General features: G+C 41.6%; 1 protein-coding gene and 1 gene segment (V, D, J or C); one reads left to right on the forward strand and one right to left on the reverse strand.

The window, feature by feature from the left end:
* LOC137064350 (deleted in malignant brain tumors 1 protein-like) overlaps window positions 1-16771 on the reverse strand; it is a 615344-nt gene that overhangs the window by 217423 nt on the left and 381150 nt on the right. The gene's annotated exons all lie outside the window — the stretch shown is intronic.
* On the forward strand, window positions 6660-7160 carry LOC137065311 (immunoglobulin kappa variable 1D-13-like). The segment is given in 2 exon segments: window positions 6660-6745; window positions 6844-7160. Coding segments are annotated over 2 exon segments (366 nt in total).

The following is a 16771-nucleotide window of genomic DNA, read 5'->3' on the forward strand; positions in this document are numbered from 1 at the left end:
AACAGTAAAGGTCTGTTCACACAGTGATAAAGAGTCGTACAAAAACCTGTGTCAGTCAGACGTCACAGTGACTGCACTGATACAGCTGAGAGATACTGCAGCTGCTGATGGACCATCACACACAACACAATGGGGTATCAGTGGTGACGGTGATGTAAGTAAGGATGTAACACAATCTTATATCTGTTTTGGAGGAAAAAATGTGAGTGGTAAGGATCAGAAAGAGCTTTATTTATCAACTATCCAGTGCAGGAGGAAAGTGCAGACATGCAGAGGTATTACACAAAATGAAATATAACACAATAATAATATTATAAGAAAATAAACAATAGAAAGAAAATATTGAGCTAGTTCTTCACAGACACAGACGAGCGCGTCAATCTATCGCTTAATGCCGTTGCGGAGAGAGACTTTCCAGTGAAATCACGAAACAAAATGTAGACCAACGTGCCCCTGCTTTTAATATACAATAATTACAATATACAATCATTGATGAACGTCTTTGATTTTAATGAAGAAGAAAAAAACTATATGGGGGCAGATAGAGACCACCAGACCACTAGGAACTCCAATATTAACTATCTAAAATATCAACATTAACATACGAGATCCATTCTGGGATACCGGTCTGGGGATTTTAACTGTACTTGTCCAGATGTGAACTTTGAATAGGAACAGGACTTGGGCAGCGACTTACCAGCCAACACGTCCATGTGGGGCCCAAAGGGGTTGCACATGGGCTGATATCTGGGGCCCACCTGGGCTACCCAACTGGGACCCAGTTTCCATAGAGGCCCCACATGGGTTAGCCCAGAAGGGTTGATGGTGGGTATCTTGATGGACTCGGGCCCATATGGGTAACCCAGGTCGCACCCATTTGGGGCCTAAATGGTTCTGCCCTTATGGGTTGATGACGAGACCCAGATAGGTGTTATGTAGGGCTCTTATGGGCCATAATGGGTATATATATATATATATATATATATATATATATATATATATATATATATATATATATATATATATATAGGCTAGCATGTAGTTTCTGTTTGGGTTACCTTATTTGACAGTAAACCCTGCAGTACAAACATTACTTGTAATGTACCAAACTACACTAAAATGTTAAAAGCATTCAACAAAACCCAGTAGTTCATGCTTTACTTTATCATGCAAGGATTATTTAGAATAATTTGAAAATGACTAAATTATATTTACAACTTTATATGACAAAAAAAAATCCCAGCAAAAAAAAACTGAATTTAAAGTGAAGCTACTTACACATCATTTGAAAAAACTTGTATTGTTTATATATTCATATCTGTACACTCAAAGTTTATGCATTTCACAAACGAAACAAAGAAAAAACAGTGCAGCTCCTCACTCCCCTGTCAGTCATCGCTCGCCCAACGGCCCTTTAAAAAAGATCAAATTAATCAACCATTGTCACAGTTAAAGCCTTTTGGTGCCCCACATCTAGTTGATCTAGATGAAATGCTGAGCAGGGTCAGACAAAAACAGATGGCGAAGAAACGATGCACGTTAATTGCAAAATAATTCAGAATTAAGGTGAAGAATTAAGTGTGAAACCATCAGAAACACTTTAGTCTCCAGCAGCACCATTTTCCAGAACTGCAGCCTACCTGGAGTCTCCAGAAGTGAAGGTGTCAGGATCTCAGAGACTTCAGTTAGCTAAAGAATCCTAAAAAATGACCCCACTTAATAAGAATCACCAGCAGATGTGTTGTAAAAGTCTTGGAGTATCACCAGCCCTGCAGATGTTGTATGTCTCCCTATATCTGACACACACATTTCAGGTTTTTCAGTCTGATGAGCTCATGAGTTGAATCAGGTGTGACAGATGAAGGAGACCTTATATAATTAATTATTAAATGAAGATCCTGGTGTAACCTACTAATAATGACTCAGTATTACCTAACCCATCAGAAGACATTACAACTGATTTGTAACAGTATTCTAAAGTGTTACTATATTTGGTATATTTTGTGCACTTGTTATTTGAATTAGCACTAAATAAAAAAGGGAAAAAGCACAGGCAGCCATTAATCGTTGGAAACTAGTGGTTATGTTCCTACATAAACATTTATTAAATATATATTTAAAATGAAACATTAGGCCACAGGCTCTTGAAACTTTTATATGGCAGGACATTTGGTAAATTATTGTGCTGGCATTTCTAGATTTTGATTAGATTGAAGTCACATTAATTGTGTTCAAGTGTCAAAATAACATTTCAAGGGTGATATTTGTGTGCTATCTACCCAATCCACCTCTGGAATTGACTGTTTGCCCTTGTCTTGACTGTGAATGAATTAGACCACTGAGTAGCCCATTTTCAACCCATGTACTCATTTCCCATTAGTGAACCATCTAGGGCCCTGTCCACACGAACACAGGTATTTTCAAAACCGCAGCTTTTTCTGCGCGGTTTGGCTGTTCGTCCACACGCAAACGCTGTATCCGGTTATTAAAACCGGACTTTTTTGAAAACTCCGGCCAGGGTGAAGATTTTTAGAAACTCCGGTTACAGCGTTGTCGTGTAGATGGTGAAACCGGAGATTTCGTTTTTTTAAATTGAAGTGCGCGCCGTTCTCTCCTTTGTTTGACGTCAGATTTTCCACATCTCCTTTTGATTTAGGTGAGTCGATTCTATGCGGTGGACTCCACTAACAGCGCTTATCACATGTAACATATCCTACAGATACATGTTCAGTTATTTCATTGTATTGAACAAAGGCGCCAGAATGCAATTAATACAAAATAGTAAAGCAAGTGTGTGAAGCTATTACAGTCCACTTCGGCCCTGCACCTGTGTATACAGTTACCTGTCACTGAGTCCAAAGTAAAGGAACTTGTAGAAGGGTTTCACTTGAGCCCATGGCATCCCTCAGTCAGTGCAATGTGCATCGGTGCAGTGAATGGGACCCATGTGGAAATCAGGCAGCCAATCATAGCGTAGTTTTGCGTTCTCATGTGGACAGATTTTTTTTAAAAAACATGCTTGTGTGGACGCGATTGTTTTTTAAAACGGAGGAGGAAAAACTCCGTTTAAAATACCCGTGTACGTGTGGACTAGGCCTAGGTCCCACATGAGGAGCCCAGCTGGGTTTGCCCATGTGGGACCTACTTAGTTCACCCAAGTGGGCCCCAGATAAGATGCCCATTTTGAGCCCATGCCCACTCTGTACCCCTGTAGCCCATGTTTAATCCACGTGGGCCCCACATACACGTGTTGGCTGCGTGATGACAATCCACAAGAACAACAGAACACGAGTACAGACAAGAAAACATATTGAGAAACGGTCACTGTCTCCACCTGTGTGTGTGTGTGTGTGTGTGTGTGTGTGTGTGTGTGTGTGTGTGTGTGTGTGTGTGTGTGTGTGTGTGTGTGTGTGTCTACTTTCGTCAGAAGTTCAGTGCTGATCTAACACACTTTAAACACTGAAATATCAACCTCAACCAAAATGATGGTTTGGATCAAAACTCAACATTGTATCAATGTCACCATGATATCAGGAACAACACAATCACACACAACACTGATCACAGCACACACACTAATAACACTATATCATTAAAGTTCAGCCCCTTCTGTAAATGTAAATGTGTAGCAGAAGTGAAAGTGGTCTGTTCCAGTCCAGATCCTGTAACCAATCAAAGAGTGAGACTGAAAATCCCATTTGCATTGTCAGGGTGGTGTGATTGTGATCCTCTCAGAATAGAGCAGCTCTGTCTCCAGAGACCATGTTCAAACCCCAAGAGCTTTATTTGACATTTACTGCTACATCAACCTTCTGAAAAGCACCTGCATCTTCATCTGTTAGTTGAATGATGTTGTCAGACACAAAGTGAACTTGTTGAGAAGCTTTATTGAATGTTGCAGCAAACACAGCAGATTGAAAGATCACACAGTGCTTTGACACACGCGAGCTCTCTTTCAGTATTGAGTTGTAAATCACTACAGCTGCAGCACTAGACTCATGTGAATCCTGCCTGACACAGGACACTCAGATACGGCTCATCTTCAGGAGAGAAACATCAGCACTCAGAGCTCTTGTGGAACGAGACCTCATGAGGAGGAGCTCCATCATGTGTTACTCTGCAGACGTACACCTCTCCCTCTTCCCAGCGTGCTTTGCTGAGGGTCAGGACGCTACTGCGGCTGTAGCGGCCATCGTCCTGCTGGCTCTCTGCGCTGGTCAGAACCCCCTCGGTGACCTCTGACCCGTCCAGTGTCCAGCTCACCAGCGCCCCCTGTGGAGAGTAAGAGCTGAGCAGGCAGAGCAGTGCGGCTGAGTCTCCAGAGATCTGCAGAGAAGAGGGCGGCAGCAGAGACACTGAGGGCTTCACTGTGGGACCAGCTGCAGGAGACAAACACAACACATTCACAAACACAAAGAACACACACTGCACTTTCATTCACAGCATTTCAACAGCAGGACAAATCACACTCACAATCTGATCCTTCATGTCCTTCAGCATCACTACAGCTGATATATATATATATATATATATATATATATACAAACTACACAATCACTATATACATTTACATCAAACCTCATCAATCAAACTGAACATTGTAATACACCGACTGATTTCATTACAGCAGTTTTTAACTCACAACATAAAGTTCTTACATTTTACTGAGATATTCAACTCAATTTCAAACAGAATTAAAAGTCACACATAAATTGTGTTTGTATTATAAAGCACTGAATTATAATCACAACATGAGCAAAAGAGATTCAGTATCATTGACTGAACTACAGAAAGTACAACATTTACATTCTGATGTCAAATCTCTTTTCTCCATGTATGATATCTACAATAAAAGATGAACTATATATGAACTCAGTGTAGAAATAAATGAAGGAAAACAAACCTGTAATAAACTCAATAAACTCATAGTGAGACGCTTTATGGAAATATGTTTAGATTTTGTTGTTGAAAGGAATAATGCCGTTCTTCTGAATGTATAAACATGACAATATCATTGATTCAGATTAAATAATTATTACACAATATCAGAAACACTTAAAGCCTTTATACACAATGCATTATAAAAGTATTAATGCATTAATTATGAATTGTTATTCACATTATAATGCATGTATGATCTCATGAATAATTGTAACCACAGTTATAACACATTATAATATTATCTATTCATTGTTACACCTTTAGAAATTATAATACATTAAAACTCACGACAAACAACCAATTTCAGACGCAACAAGGAATTTGCAAATATTATAATGCATTTTAACTTTGGCTACAATTATTTATGAAAAGATATAAGGCATTATAATCTCCATTATGAATATCTTTATAATGCATTATACATAAAGGCTTCAAGTAAAGTTTCAGCACAATATCTAATAATCATTATCATTAATAAATGTTGTTCTTGTTTCGACTGTAAAACACTTTCTGAAATCTAAACTGTATTTTTTTATTCGGTAATTAAATAGACAGACTTACCGATCACCAGTTTGGTTCCTCCACCGAATGTGTACCACAGTGATACAATCTAATGAAACGCTCGTACAAAAACCTCTATTCCACTCGAGTGAACACACACTCCAGCAGAGAGAGAGAAACAACACTTCAACACACTGATATTAGAAGCTCCTCAGCTCTTCTCAACACTCACTCATTCAGATTGACTCAATGATTTCTGATATAACACTGTTTAAAGAAATATATTTGATGAGCTGTGACCTCTGAGGTGACCTTTGACCTCTTTGATCATGGATGATGTTGTGGAGTTTCTCATAATGATGCTTCTGTTCTTCATCTGCAGCTCAATCTTCAGGATTGACAGAAAAATCAAATAAATAATCATTAATTCTGAACCTTTCAGATGCTCATTGTTTAATCTAGTCTCATATGATCTGATTATGAGTCCTGATGAACTTCAGACATGTGGGAAATAGGCAACATAAAAATATTCCCCAGATAGCGACACGTCAACATTGATTTCAAAGACCATAATGGACATTTTTTCTGGTTGACTCTAAATATAGTAAAATGGATTTATCTAGTTCATGATTTCTCATTGTTAGCGTGCTCTTAAAGGTGTAGCACATAACTGAACTCAAACAGAAATAATCATTATTGTGTTTGACAAATATGTTTAATCTACACTCATGATTCTCATCATTTCAGTGGCCTAGAAAAATCTTCTTCTGTCTCTCCGTATATTGGCCATCATGTTGAGATCACATGACCAGCTGAAATCGACTCACTTTATCTCGATAGCATCATATCATCATAAACATTCACTGGATATAAATGAAACTGCATGACAGCGAGTAGATTATTTCTACAGCGGCACTGAAAGCTGAAAATGCTTCATCCACTGATAGATGACAATATAAAGTCAAACTCTAGTGTCTCATCAGCCTGAAAAACATAAACTAAATATATCACAACTAATAAATGTGTAAAATTATTTATTATATTATATTAATCACTGATTATTCTGAAATGAAATATTCTGTTGAGTGTGTGAGTGTGTTCTGAGCACAAGCTGTTGTAAATCCTGCCCACTTCTTTGCATTGTCAGCACATGCTTCAGTCTGAGAGTGTTTATAGTGCTGTGAGTTTAACACTTCATGACTGAGAGCAGAACAGAACACAATCTTCATCATCACACAAGACACAAGAACAACAATGAACACCATCATCATCTTCATCTGGACCATTTCACTCTTTATTCAAGGTAAGACAAGCATGTTGACTCTGGTTTTGGTGTTCTTGTAAAAGTATATGATGATAATAGTTTTTAAACACTGATTGATTTTCTTTTCTCTTCTTCAGGATCCAGAGGAGTCACTCTGACTCAACCTGAAGTTAAAACTGTCCAACAGGGTCAAACAGCTTCAATAGAGTGTCATATAGATGTAGGAATATACGGCAGCAACTTAGCCTGGTATCAGCAGAAACCTGGAGAAGCTCCTAAACTCCTGATTTATGGCATAAACAGCCTTTATACTGGAACTCCATCTAGATTCAGTGGCAGTGGATCTGGCAGTGATTTCACTCTGACCATCATTGGAGTCCAGACTGAAGATACAGGAGATTATTACTGTCAGAGTTTACACTGTCCTAGTAGCTGTGATGTGTTCACACAGTGATAAAGAGTCGTACAAAAACCTGTGTCAGTCAGACGTCACAGTGACTGCACTGATACAGCTGAGAGATACTGCAGCTGCTGATGGACCATCACACACAACACAATGGCAGAGTTAAGCAAAAGTTTAAAAAATACTTTAAAAAATAATGAATGAATGAATTACTAACATCCTTTTGTCCAAACTTTAGTCTCATTTTTAAAACTCTAAACCCAATTAACTGAACATCCGTCAGTAACATACCATTAAAGGTCCCATGGCATGACATTTTCATTTTATGAGGTTTTTCAACATTAATATGAGTTCCCCTCGCCTGAATATTGTCCCCAAGTGGCTAGAAATTTAGATCGGTGTAAGCCGAGTTCTGGCTCTTTCTCTGCCTTTGAGAAAATGAGAGACGAGCTGATCTTTAATTCTCCTGTTATGACGTTATATCAGGAACGGTTTCCTACCCTTCCTCTGCCAATGCCAGCGCTATATGTCTCCTCGAGAGACCACGGCAGTGGCTCAGTGTTTGGATGTACAGATGAAAACAGAAGTCTTTTTTCAGATCCTTCATCTGAGTCTCAGAAGAACCAGTGGGTTAATCTTATTTTCTCTGGAAATAGCCTGATCTACGATCACTGATTTCTGATGTGTAGCTATTCAAGTTCACACAGACTTTCTTTCTAAATCGTTTAATGCATCCGTGAATCAAGCCAGTGACTAAACGATCAACTTCACTTCGTTTCTGTTAGTAGCATGAAACAAATCTGTTATTTAAATGATTAAACTACAGAGAGCGATCAAAGAACACTCTTAATAATGTTCGGATCTGTCAATCACACGTATATCTGCAGTGCACACTTGTCCAAACTGCCGTTATAATGAATGACGCTTTTATGCTCAACAGAAGCTCTTACTGTATTCATATCGATGTCGTGTTTGCTGTTAGCTGTGGTCAAAGCATTTTGTGAGAGAAATAGTGTTGCAATGACGAGATCGCTGCATTCACGCGATCAACAGACTGCCTGTGTACTCAATGCTCAAAGGAGGAAGAAGACGGGGTCTGCGTGACTGGGACTCGTGTTTATTCAGGACTCTCAGATACAAACTAAATAAACTCCCGGCAGCCTTCCACGCCTGAAGGTCGCTCCTCAGATCGCCCTTTGGAGCCGAAGGCTGCTGGTGAGAATGCCGCCCTTGTTGCCAAGCTCCCGGAGGAGGGGCTCTAGAGGTGACGCTCTCTTTCTGCATCTGACGATGCGAGGAGCTGGCAGACGGCTGAGGCTGCCCGCTAGGGCCAGCCTTCCCGGGCTTAGAGCGGCGAGGGAGATACTGCTGGAAGGCCGCTGACTGTTTCTTCGCCTCCTGGTGTCTGGAAACGACGGTGTTAACCGCGTCTCCAAACAACCCAGAAGGCGAGATCGGGGAGTCCAGGAGAAAGGCTCTATCCTTCTTCTTTATCCCCGATAAATTCAGCCAGAGTTGTCTCTCCACAGTTACCATAGCAGCCAAGGAGCGGCCGATGGCACGGGCCATCTCCTTGGTAATGCGGAGAGACAAATCTGCGGCCTTCCGCAGCTCTAAAATGATCCCTGGAGAGGGACCCTCGTCCTCATCATGCTCCTTTAGGAGGTCGGCCTGGTAGGCCTGCAAGATGGAAAGAGTATGCAGCGAACTACCAGCCCGCCCAGCCGCCATATAAGCCTTGCCCACCAAAGCTGAGGTATCCCGACAGGGTTTGGTGGGCAGCGCCAGGGCCTTTAGGGACGATGCTGATTCGGGCGAAAGATAGCTCGCGAGAGCATCCTCCACCCTCGGCATTGCCCCATAGCCCGCCTCGCATGCCCCCAGAACATTGGAAAAATCCACCCACCGGGGGATTGGAAACACGCGAGGAGTAGGGCTTTTTCCACGATCTGAACACCTCGGTGTGCTCCTCGGAACCAGAGAGAATGAGCATTGGACCCTCCAACCCGGGGGAAGATGCCGCAAAGCGGGCTTCCACACGGGGAGGAAGATCCTCGGAACTGTCAGAGGAGGATTGGGAAAGTGCCGCAGCAGTCCCAAAACCCTCTGACAAGTCCCGCTGTGAACCCCATGATCTGGAACGCCGAGCCGCCTCAGCGACTGCGGGTCCAGAACCATGGGGCTCACGAGGCTGGCCGGTCTCATCGAACACAGCCAGCCGAGAGCGGAGCAGTCTGAGTGTCAGCCGCTCACAATGTTCACAGGCAGCTCCCTCGAGAGCCGCCCGGGCGTGCTTAACACCCAGACACTGCACACACAGCAGGTGTGTATCCGAGCCCGAAATGTAGCGGGGACACGGACGCACATACTGCTTAAACTCTCTTTCCATATTTACTTTAGAAAACTCTCACACACTTTCGCAACTGGACAGAACAACAGTAAATAGACAGACAATAACAGAGCGCTAAGCTGAAGAGCAATAACTGCCGCCATTATGCGCTGGCTACCCTTTTATACTTCCGGGTATGCCGTCACAATGACGTCATCACGCACGCCAATCGGATTGGACTAGTGTCTATTCAGACTTCAGATTCGCTGATGCTTAGGGAGAATCCCCAAATTTGTCGTTCCGACGCAGTGGGAAGTTCCCTCGATAAGGAAACTCCTTTTAACTGATTAGCACAGTCTTTAAGAAGACTAGCTTTTAAGCCATCAGGGCCAGTGGTCTTATTTGGCTTCAGTTTACTAAGACTTGCCATATCATCAGCTTCATTGATGACTAATATTGATGTTTCTACTGGAAGATTATTGCATATTTCATTACATTCTGTTTTAGCGTCAACAGTGTCGAATCTGCCATAAAAATTATTCAAATCATTAATAAAAGTTTGCCTATTACTTACAGAACTATCATCTTCCATCATTAAGATGGAAGAATGCGGGTTTACAGATGCTAGAAATGTGGCTTTCAAATGAAAGATGTTGTGGTATCAAAGAGCACACCCAGGTTCCTCACTGACGACGAAGACTTGACAGAGCAGCCATCGAGAGTTATTTTACCAGGGTTTTGGTCCACTTATTAAAAACTTTAACAGCCTGTTTCGTCTCCATCTGATGATTTCAGACACACATGAGGCTTCATGATAGATGGAGTGACACCATGAACTCTGATTAGAGATTCACAATCAGTCATGATACTTTATGAACAGACTCATGATTCATGATCTGACTTTAGTGATGGCGGTTCATCTAGTGGAAGTGTAGCAGTGATGATGGTCACATGACTGAATATGGACACAGAGATGGACGTTCATCTGCACATCCTCAGTGTCTCAGGAGTCACAATACATTTACATTTACATTTACATTTAATCATTTAGCAGACGCTTTTATCCAAAGCGACTTACAAAAAAGGGGAAAATAATAGAAGCAACGGAACAGACAAGGCCAAAAACCTGTAAGAGCTGTAAGAAATCTCAATTAATTAGCACAATACACAACAATTTTTTTATTTTTTTTATTTTTATTTATTATTATTATTATTATTATTTTTTTTTTAAAGACAGACATCTACAACAAAAACTCACGTCCGCAAAGTGCCGAACACTGTATTTTGATAGCTATGATAACAACCCATTAGGACTAAGGCTGTTGCCCCAGCTGTTGTCATTAATGCAGATTCAGTGGCCCAATGGGTTGGTTTTGTATTCTAGCTAAATGCGCAGCAATAGCCATCTACAACAAAAACTCACGTACGCAATATACAGAACACTGGATTCTGATAGTTATGATAACTATGTAACATACCCACCTGAAGGCACAAATCCGGATGAGAGACGTCGATATGATCCAGGAGTGTGCGCTTTTGGTCGTTGCTGTGGTGATCAGTAAGTGCTATTCTGTATTGGTCAAGTGCAAAAGGAAAAGATGTGTCTTAAGATGTTTTTTAAGAATGGCTACAGACTCGGCAGCACGAATTGAGATCGGCAGGTCATTCCACCAGGTGGGAACGGTCCAGGAAAATGTCCGTGAGAGCGATTTCATGCCTCTTTGGGATGGAACCACGAGGCGCCGCTCGCTCGCAGAACGCAAGCTTCTGGAGGGTGTGTAAGTCTGAACAAGTGAATTTAGGTATATTGGTGCAGAGCCAGTGGTTGTTTTGTAGGCGATAACTAGTGCCTTGAATTTGATGCGAGCAGCCATTGGCAACCAGTGCAGTTTGATGAAGAGAGGCGTAACATGCGCTCTCTTCGGCTCATTAAAGACCACTCTCGCCGCTGCATTCTGGATCAGCTGCAAGGGTTTGATAGTGCATGCTGGAAGCCCAGCCAGAAGAGCATTACAATAATCCAGTCTGGAGAGAACAAGAGCTTGAACCAGGAGTTGTGCAGCCTGTTCTGATAGGAAGGGTCTAATCTTTCTAATGTTGTATAAAGCAAATCTGCAGGACCGGGCTGTTGCAGTAATGTGGTCAGTGAAGTTTAACTGGTCATCAATCACAACTCCAAGGTTTCTTGCTGTCCTTGATGGAGTTATGGTCGATGAACCAAGCTGAATGGAGAAATTTTGATGAAGTGCTGGGTTGGTTGAGAAAACAAGTAATTCTGTCTTTGCAAGATTGAGTTTAAGATGATGCTCTTTCATCCAGTCAGAAATGTCTGTCAGACAGGCAGCGATACGAACACTGACTGTAGGATCATCTGGTTGAAATGAGAAGTAGAGTTGAGTGTCATCAGCATAGCAGTGATAGGAGAAGCCGTGTTTCTGAATGACAGAACCTAATGATGACATGTAGATGGAGAAGAGAAGTGGTCCAAGGACTGAGCCCTGTGGAACCCCAGTAGCTAGATGATGTGACTTAGACACTTCACCTCTCCATGACACCCTGTATGACCTACCAGAGAGGTAAGACCTGAACCACTGGAGAGCAGATCCTGAGATCCCCGTCCTCTTAAGTGTTGACAGGAGGATCTGGTGGTTAACTGTGTCAAAAGCAGCAGACAGATCCAGCAAAATGAGCACTGAGGATTTGGAAGCTGCTTTTGCCAGTCTCAGTGCCTCAGTTACCGAGAGCAAGGCAGTCTCGGTCGAATGGCCGCTTTTGAAGCCGGATTGGTTGTTGTCTAGGAGGTTGTCCCGTTCAAGAAACATAGAGAGTTGATTGAACACAACTCGCTCAAGGGTCTTTGCAATGAAAGGCAGAAGGGATACCGGTCGGTAGTTTTCTAAAAGTGCTGCATTCAGAGAGGGTTTCTTAAGCAGTGGGGTTACCCGAGCCTGCTTAAATGCTGTGGGAAAGGTGCCCGTGTGAAGAGAAGTGTTGACAATGTGAGTGAGTGCAGGAGTGATTGAAGAAGAAATAGCCTGAAGGAGGTGAGTGGGAATAGGATCAAGTGGACAGGTAGTAGGGTGATTGGAAAGGATGAGTTTAGAAATATCTGCCTCGGAGAGTGGAGAGAAGGATGGAAGCGTGTTCGTGTTAGTTGTTGAGATGTGCGTGTCAGTTAGTGATGAGGAGAACTGTTTGCTAATGAGAGCTGTTTTGTTGGTGAAAAATGATGCAAAGTCATCAGCTGTAAGAGTTGATGAAGGAGGGGGAGGAGGTGGACAAAGGAGACAGGAGAATGTTTTAAAGAGTTGGCGAGAGTCAGAGCAATTGTTGATTTTGTTGTGGTAGTATGTTGTTTTAGCAGTGGAGACATTTGTAGAGAAAGAAGAGAGAAGAGACTGATAAAAGGCAAGGTCAGTATTGTTTTTAGATTTCTGCCATTTCCTCTCTGCCGCCCTGAGTCCAGAGCGATGTTCACGGAGAACTTCAGACAGCCAGGGGGCAGATGGGGTGGGGCGGGCTGGTCTGGATGAAAGGGGGCAAAAACTGTCTAAGGAGGATGTTAGAGTGGAGCAAAGAGTGTCAGTAGCACAGTTAGTGTCCAGTGATGAGAACTGAGCAGGTGGAGGGAGTGAAGATGAAACCATAGTGGATAGGCGAGAGGGAGAGTGAGTGTAGATTACGCCGAAAGGTAATCTGTGTAGGAGTACGTTTTGTATCAGGAGTCAGTATGAGGTTAAGAGTGATGAGAAAGTGGTCTGAGGTGTGTAATGGAGTAACTAAAGTGTTGTCCGTGGAGCAGTTGTGTGTGTAGACCAGGTCTAATTGATTACCTGATCTGTGAGTAGCCGTTGTAGATACTAACTTAAGGTCAAATGAAGTCAGTAGAGTGCTGAAGTCTGCAGCTAGGTGTTTATCAAGATGGATGTTGAAGTCACCAAGCAGAATCAGAGGAGTGCCATCCTTAGGGAAGCTAGAAAGTAACACATCCAACTCCTCCACAAAGTTACCGAGGTGACCTGGAGGACGATAGACCACTACCACATGGATTTTAACAGGGTGAGTAATAGTGATTGAGTGCGATTCAAATGAATTGGCCGGTAGAGACGGTAATGGATCAAATTTCCAATCATTTGAGATAAGCAAACCAGTACCCCCACCCCTCCCAATAGGCCGAGGAGTGTGTGAAAAAGTATAATTGCTTGAGAGGGCTGCAGGAGTGGCAGTGTCCTCTGGTTTGATCCAGGTCTCAGTTAGGGCCACGAGGCTAAGCTGAGAATGAGTCCCAATAGATGAAATAAAGTCTGCTTTGTTTACAGCCGACTGGCAATTCCAGAGACCAATTGGAATAAAGAGTAAAGTAGCAGAGGATGTTAGGATATAGCGCAAATTATTAGGATTACGGCGTCTCGTGCGTACGGAGCGTGATTTACGAGTGCTAGTAGTTATAGTTGAGATTTGAAAGCACATGGTAAATACAGATCAGAGAAAAGGCCAGATAGGAATTAGAGCCGAACACAAATAATGAAAAGGAAGATGATACTCAAGTGCCTTGCCGGGGTCCTTGCTCGGGCGGAGTTGCACAGGGAAGAGTTGAAGTCTTTACACTCGTCGGTCTTGCACAGGGAAGAGTTGAAGTCTTTACACTCGTCGGTCTTCACACAAGGAGGGCTTCACACTGCCGCTTCCGCTGCCGCGGACTATCACGCTATTTATACTCACTTGAGTATCGTTATTGAAAGCAGCTGGGAACGCCCCCAACAAACTCGCTCCCAACGTGGCAATGACCAAACAAATGCTAACTCAACAAATGCTAACTCCCACACACACCGAGAGAATATACCAAAACTAATAATACACACCTCTGCACTACACAGACACACTTATCCAACATCAAATGAACAAACAATCAAATGAGAAAAGTTACAAACACTTACAGAGCAGTTGTCTATCAGTCAATTGAATTGCTCCTCTCTAGCCAAAATGTTTCAAACACACAAGGCTTTTAATACCTCGCTGGCCACGCCCCCAACAAACTCGCTCCCAACGTGGCAATGACCAAACAAATGCTAACTCAACAAATGCTAACTCCCACACACACCGAGAGAATATACCAAAACTAATAATACACACCTCTGCACTACACAGACACACTTATCCAACAACAAATGAACAAACAATCAAATGAGAAAAGTTACAAACACTTACAGAGTAGTTGTCTATCAGTCAATTGAATTGCTCCTCTCAATACAAATACAAATACAATACAAATAAAACTACTGAACTAACTCAAATAACATTAGTCAGAATGGAAATGATCGTAACTCTAGTGTGTGTTACGATCATAACACACACTAGAGTTACGTAGTAAATATAGTGTGTGTTAAAAAAAAATACTTACAGCATAAATAATTTGTACATTTTCCTGATAGTTACCCCTTTATTCCCCCAATATTACATATTGTTCCCATATACACGCTTGACCCTTAAAGTTACGTCAAGCGTGAAATCAACCCTCGCATGCACACGCAGATAACTGCTGGTCGGATGCGATATATTGTTATTTTTCTTACAAACACTTATCCATTGGGATCGTATGGATTACTGTAGTTATTGCTGTATGTGCTGTTTGATGCCTTAACTCTTAGAAACCCAAATGAGTTTTAATTAGCAGAGATTATTTATTTATCTGTGCTCATCTGAGGAAATAAAGTCGCATACATCTCGGATTGCATGAGGGTAAAAGACGAGTAAACGGTGAGGATATTTCTGCAAGCACTGTATTTTCAGTGTAACAGTTACAGAATACTAGCTAGACACGTGTGGGATCCTTCTTAAGATTCATCTGTGGCAAGGAAGAAAAGAAGAGGAACATGAGGAGGATGAAGCCAAGCAAGAGAAATGAATGTGCTCTAAATCTGTTTTTTTTTAAGTTTTAATTTTTCATTTTTTAAATAAAGTTTTCTGAGTGATATCAGATTGTATTTGTGTTTTTATTGTACTTACCCCATAACTACGCGAAACAAGAGAAGAACAAGAGCCACTTTAATTTACAGCCCGCACATTCATACTTACCCCGTAACTACACGGATAATTACCCCTTAATTAAAAAATACTTACAGTATAATTACCCCTTAATTAAAGAATACTTACAGTATAATTACCCCTTAATTAAAGAATACTTACAGTATAATTACCCCTTAATTAAACAATACTTACAGTATAAGTACCCCTTAATTAAAGAATACTTACAGTATAATTACCCCTTAATTAAAGAATACTTACAGTATAAGTACCCCTTAATTAAAGAATACTTACAGTATAAGTACCCCTTAATTAAAGAATACTTACAGTATAATTACCCCTTAATTAAAAAATACTTACAGTATAATTACCCCTTAATTAAAAAATACTTACAGTATAATTACCACTTAATTAAAAAATACTTACAGTATAATTACCCCTTAAAGGGGGGGTGAAATGCTGTTTCATGCATACTGATCTTTTTACACTGTTAAAGACTTGGAATCCCATACTAAACATAGACAAAGTTTCAAAAGTTAAGGTGGCCATCAACGCGCTGGCTCGTAGGCTGCTGGACAGGTGATGTGCACATAACAATGTCACCAAAAAAGTGCGTTTTTGGTTGCCAGACCAAGACAGTCCTGCACAGATTCGCCAAAAACCCCGCGTTAAGGCAACAGTGGATGTAATTTGCTTTTCCGGATCAGCAACTGAGTTGCGCGGATGTTTATATCTGTTCGCTGCATTTCGGTGCCCACTGTTTCATAAACAAGGGCCAGCTTGACGCCGGATTTTCCCAATTGCCTAATGCTGAATGATGGAGCAGTCCCAACGTTAGAAGGGTGAGTGAGACTGCTTCAAATGTCTGTGTTTTTTTTTGTCCGCTTACTGTCTACACAAACCACGCGTAAACACACACACACACACGTGCACAACTGCACTTCCCACATGTACACCTTCAAAGACAAAAATACGACGATATAATTCAAGTATAAATATGTAAATAACACAAGCCGCTCAGCATATTATATAGTTAGTGTATAACTTGTACCACATAGAGACGTCCTGCTCTAGTCGTTTTTGCTGCTGCTCCTGTTCAACTGCAGCCTCTGGGTCTGATTCCGGATCATAGATGTATGGCTGTATCTGATTAAAAGCCATATTTTTATTTTGAATAAAGTTTTTTTCCCGCTGTTAGGGATGACACAGCTTTACGACGCACTCGACTCAACATAGCAGCAGCGAGCACACGTCATTATTTAGCTCCGCTCACACGACACGCCCCCACCCGCTCGGCTTTTTTCAGAAA

Source organism: Pseudorasbora parva, chromosome 25 (genome assembly GCF_024679245.1).
Source record: "Pseudorasbora parva isolate DD20220531a chromosome 25, ASM2467924v1, whole genome shotgun sequence".
NCBI lineage: Eukaryota > Metazoa > Chordata > Actinopteri > Cypriniformes > Gobionidae > Pseudorasbora > Pseudorasbora parva.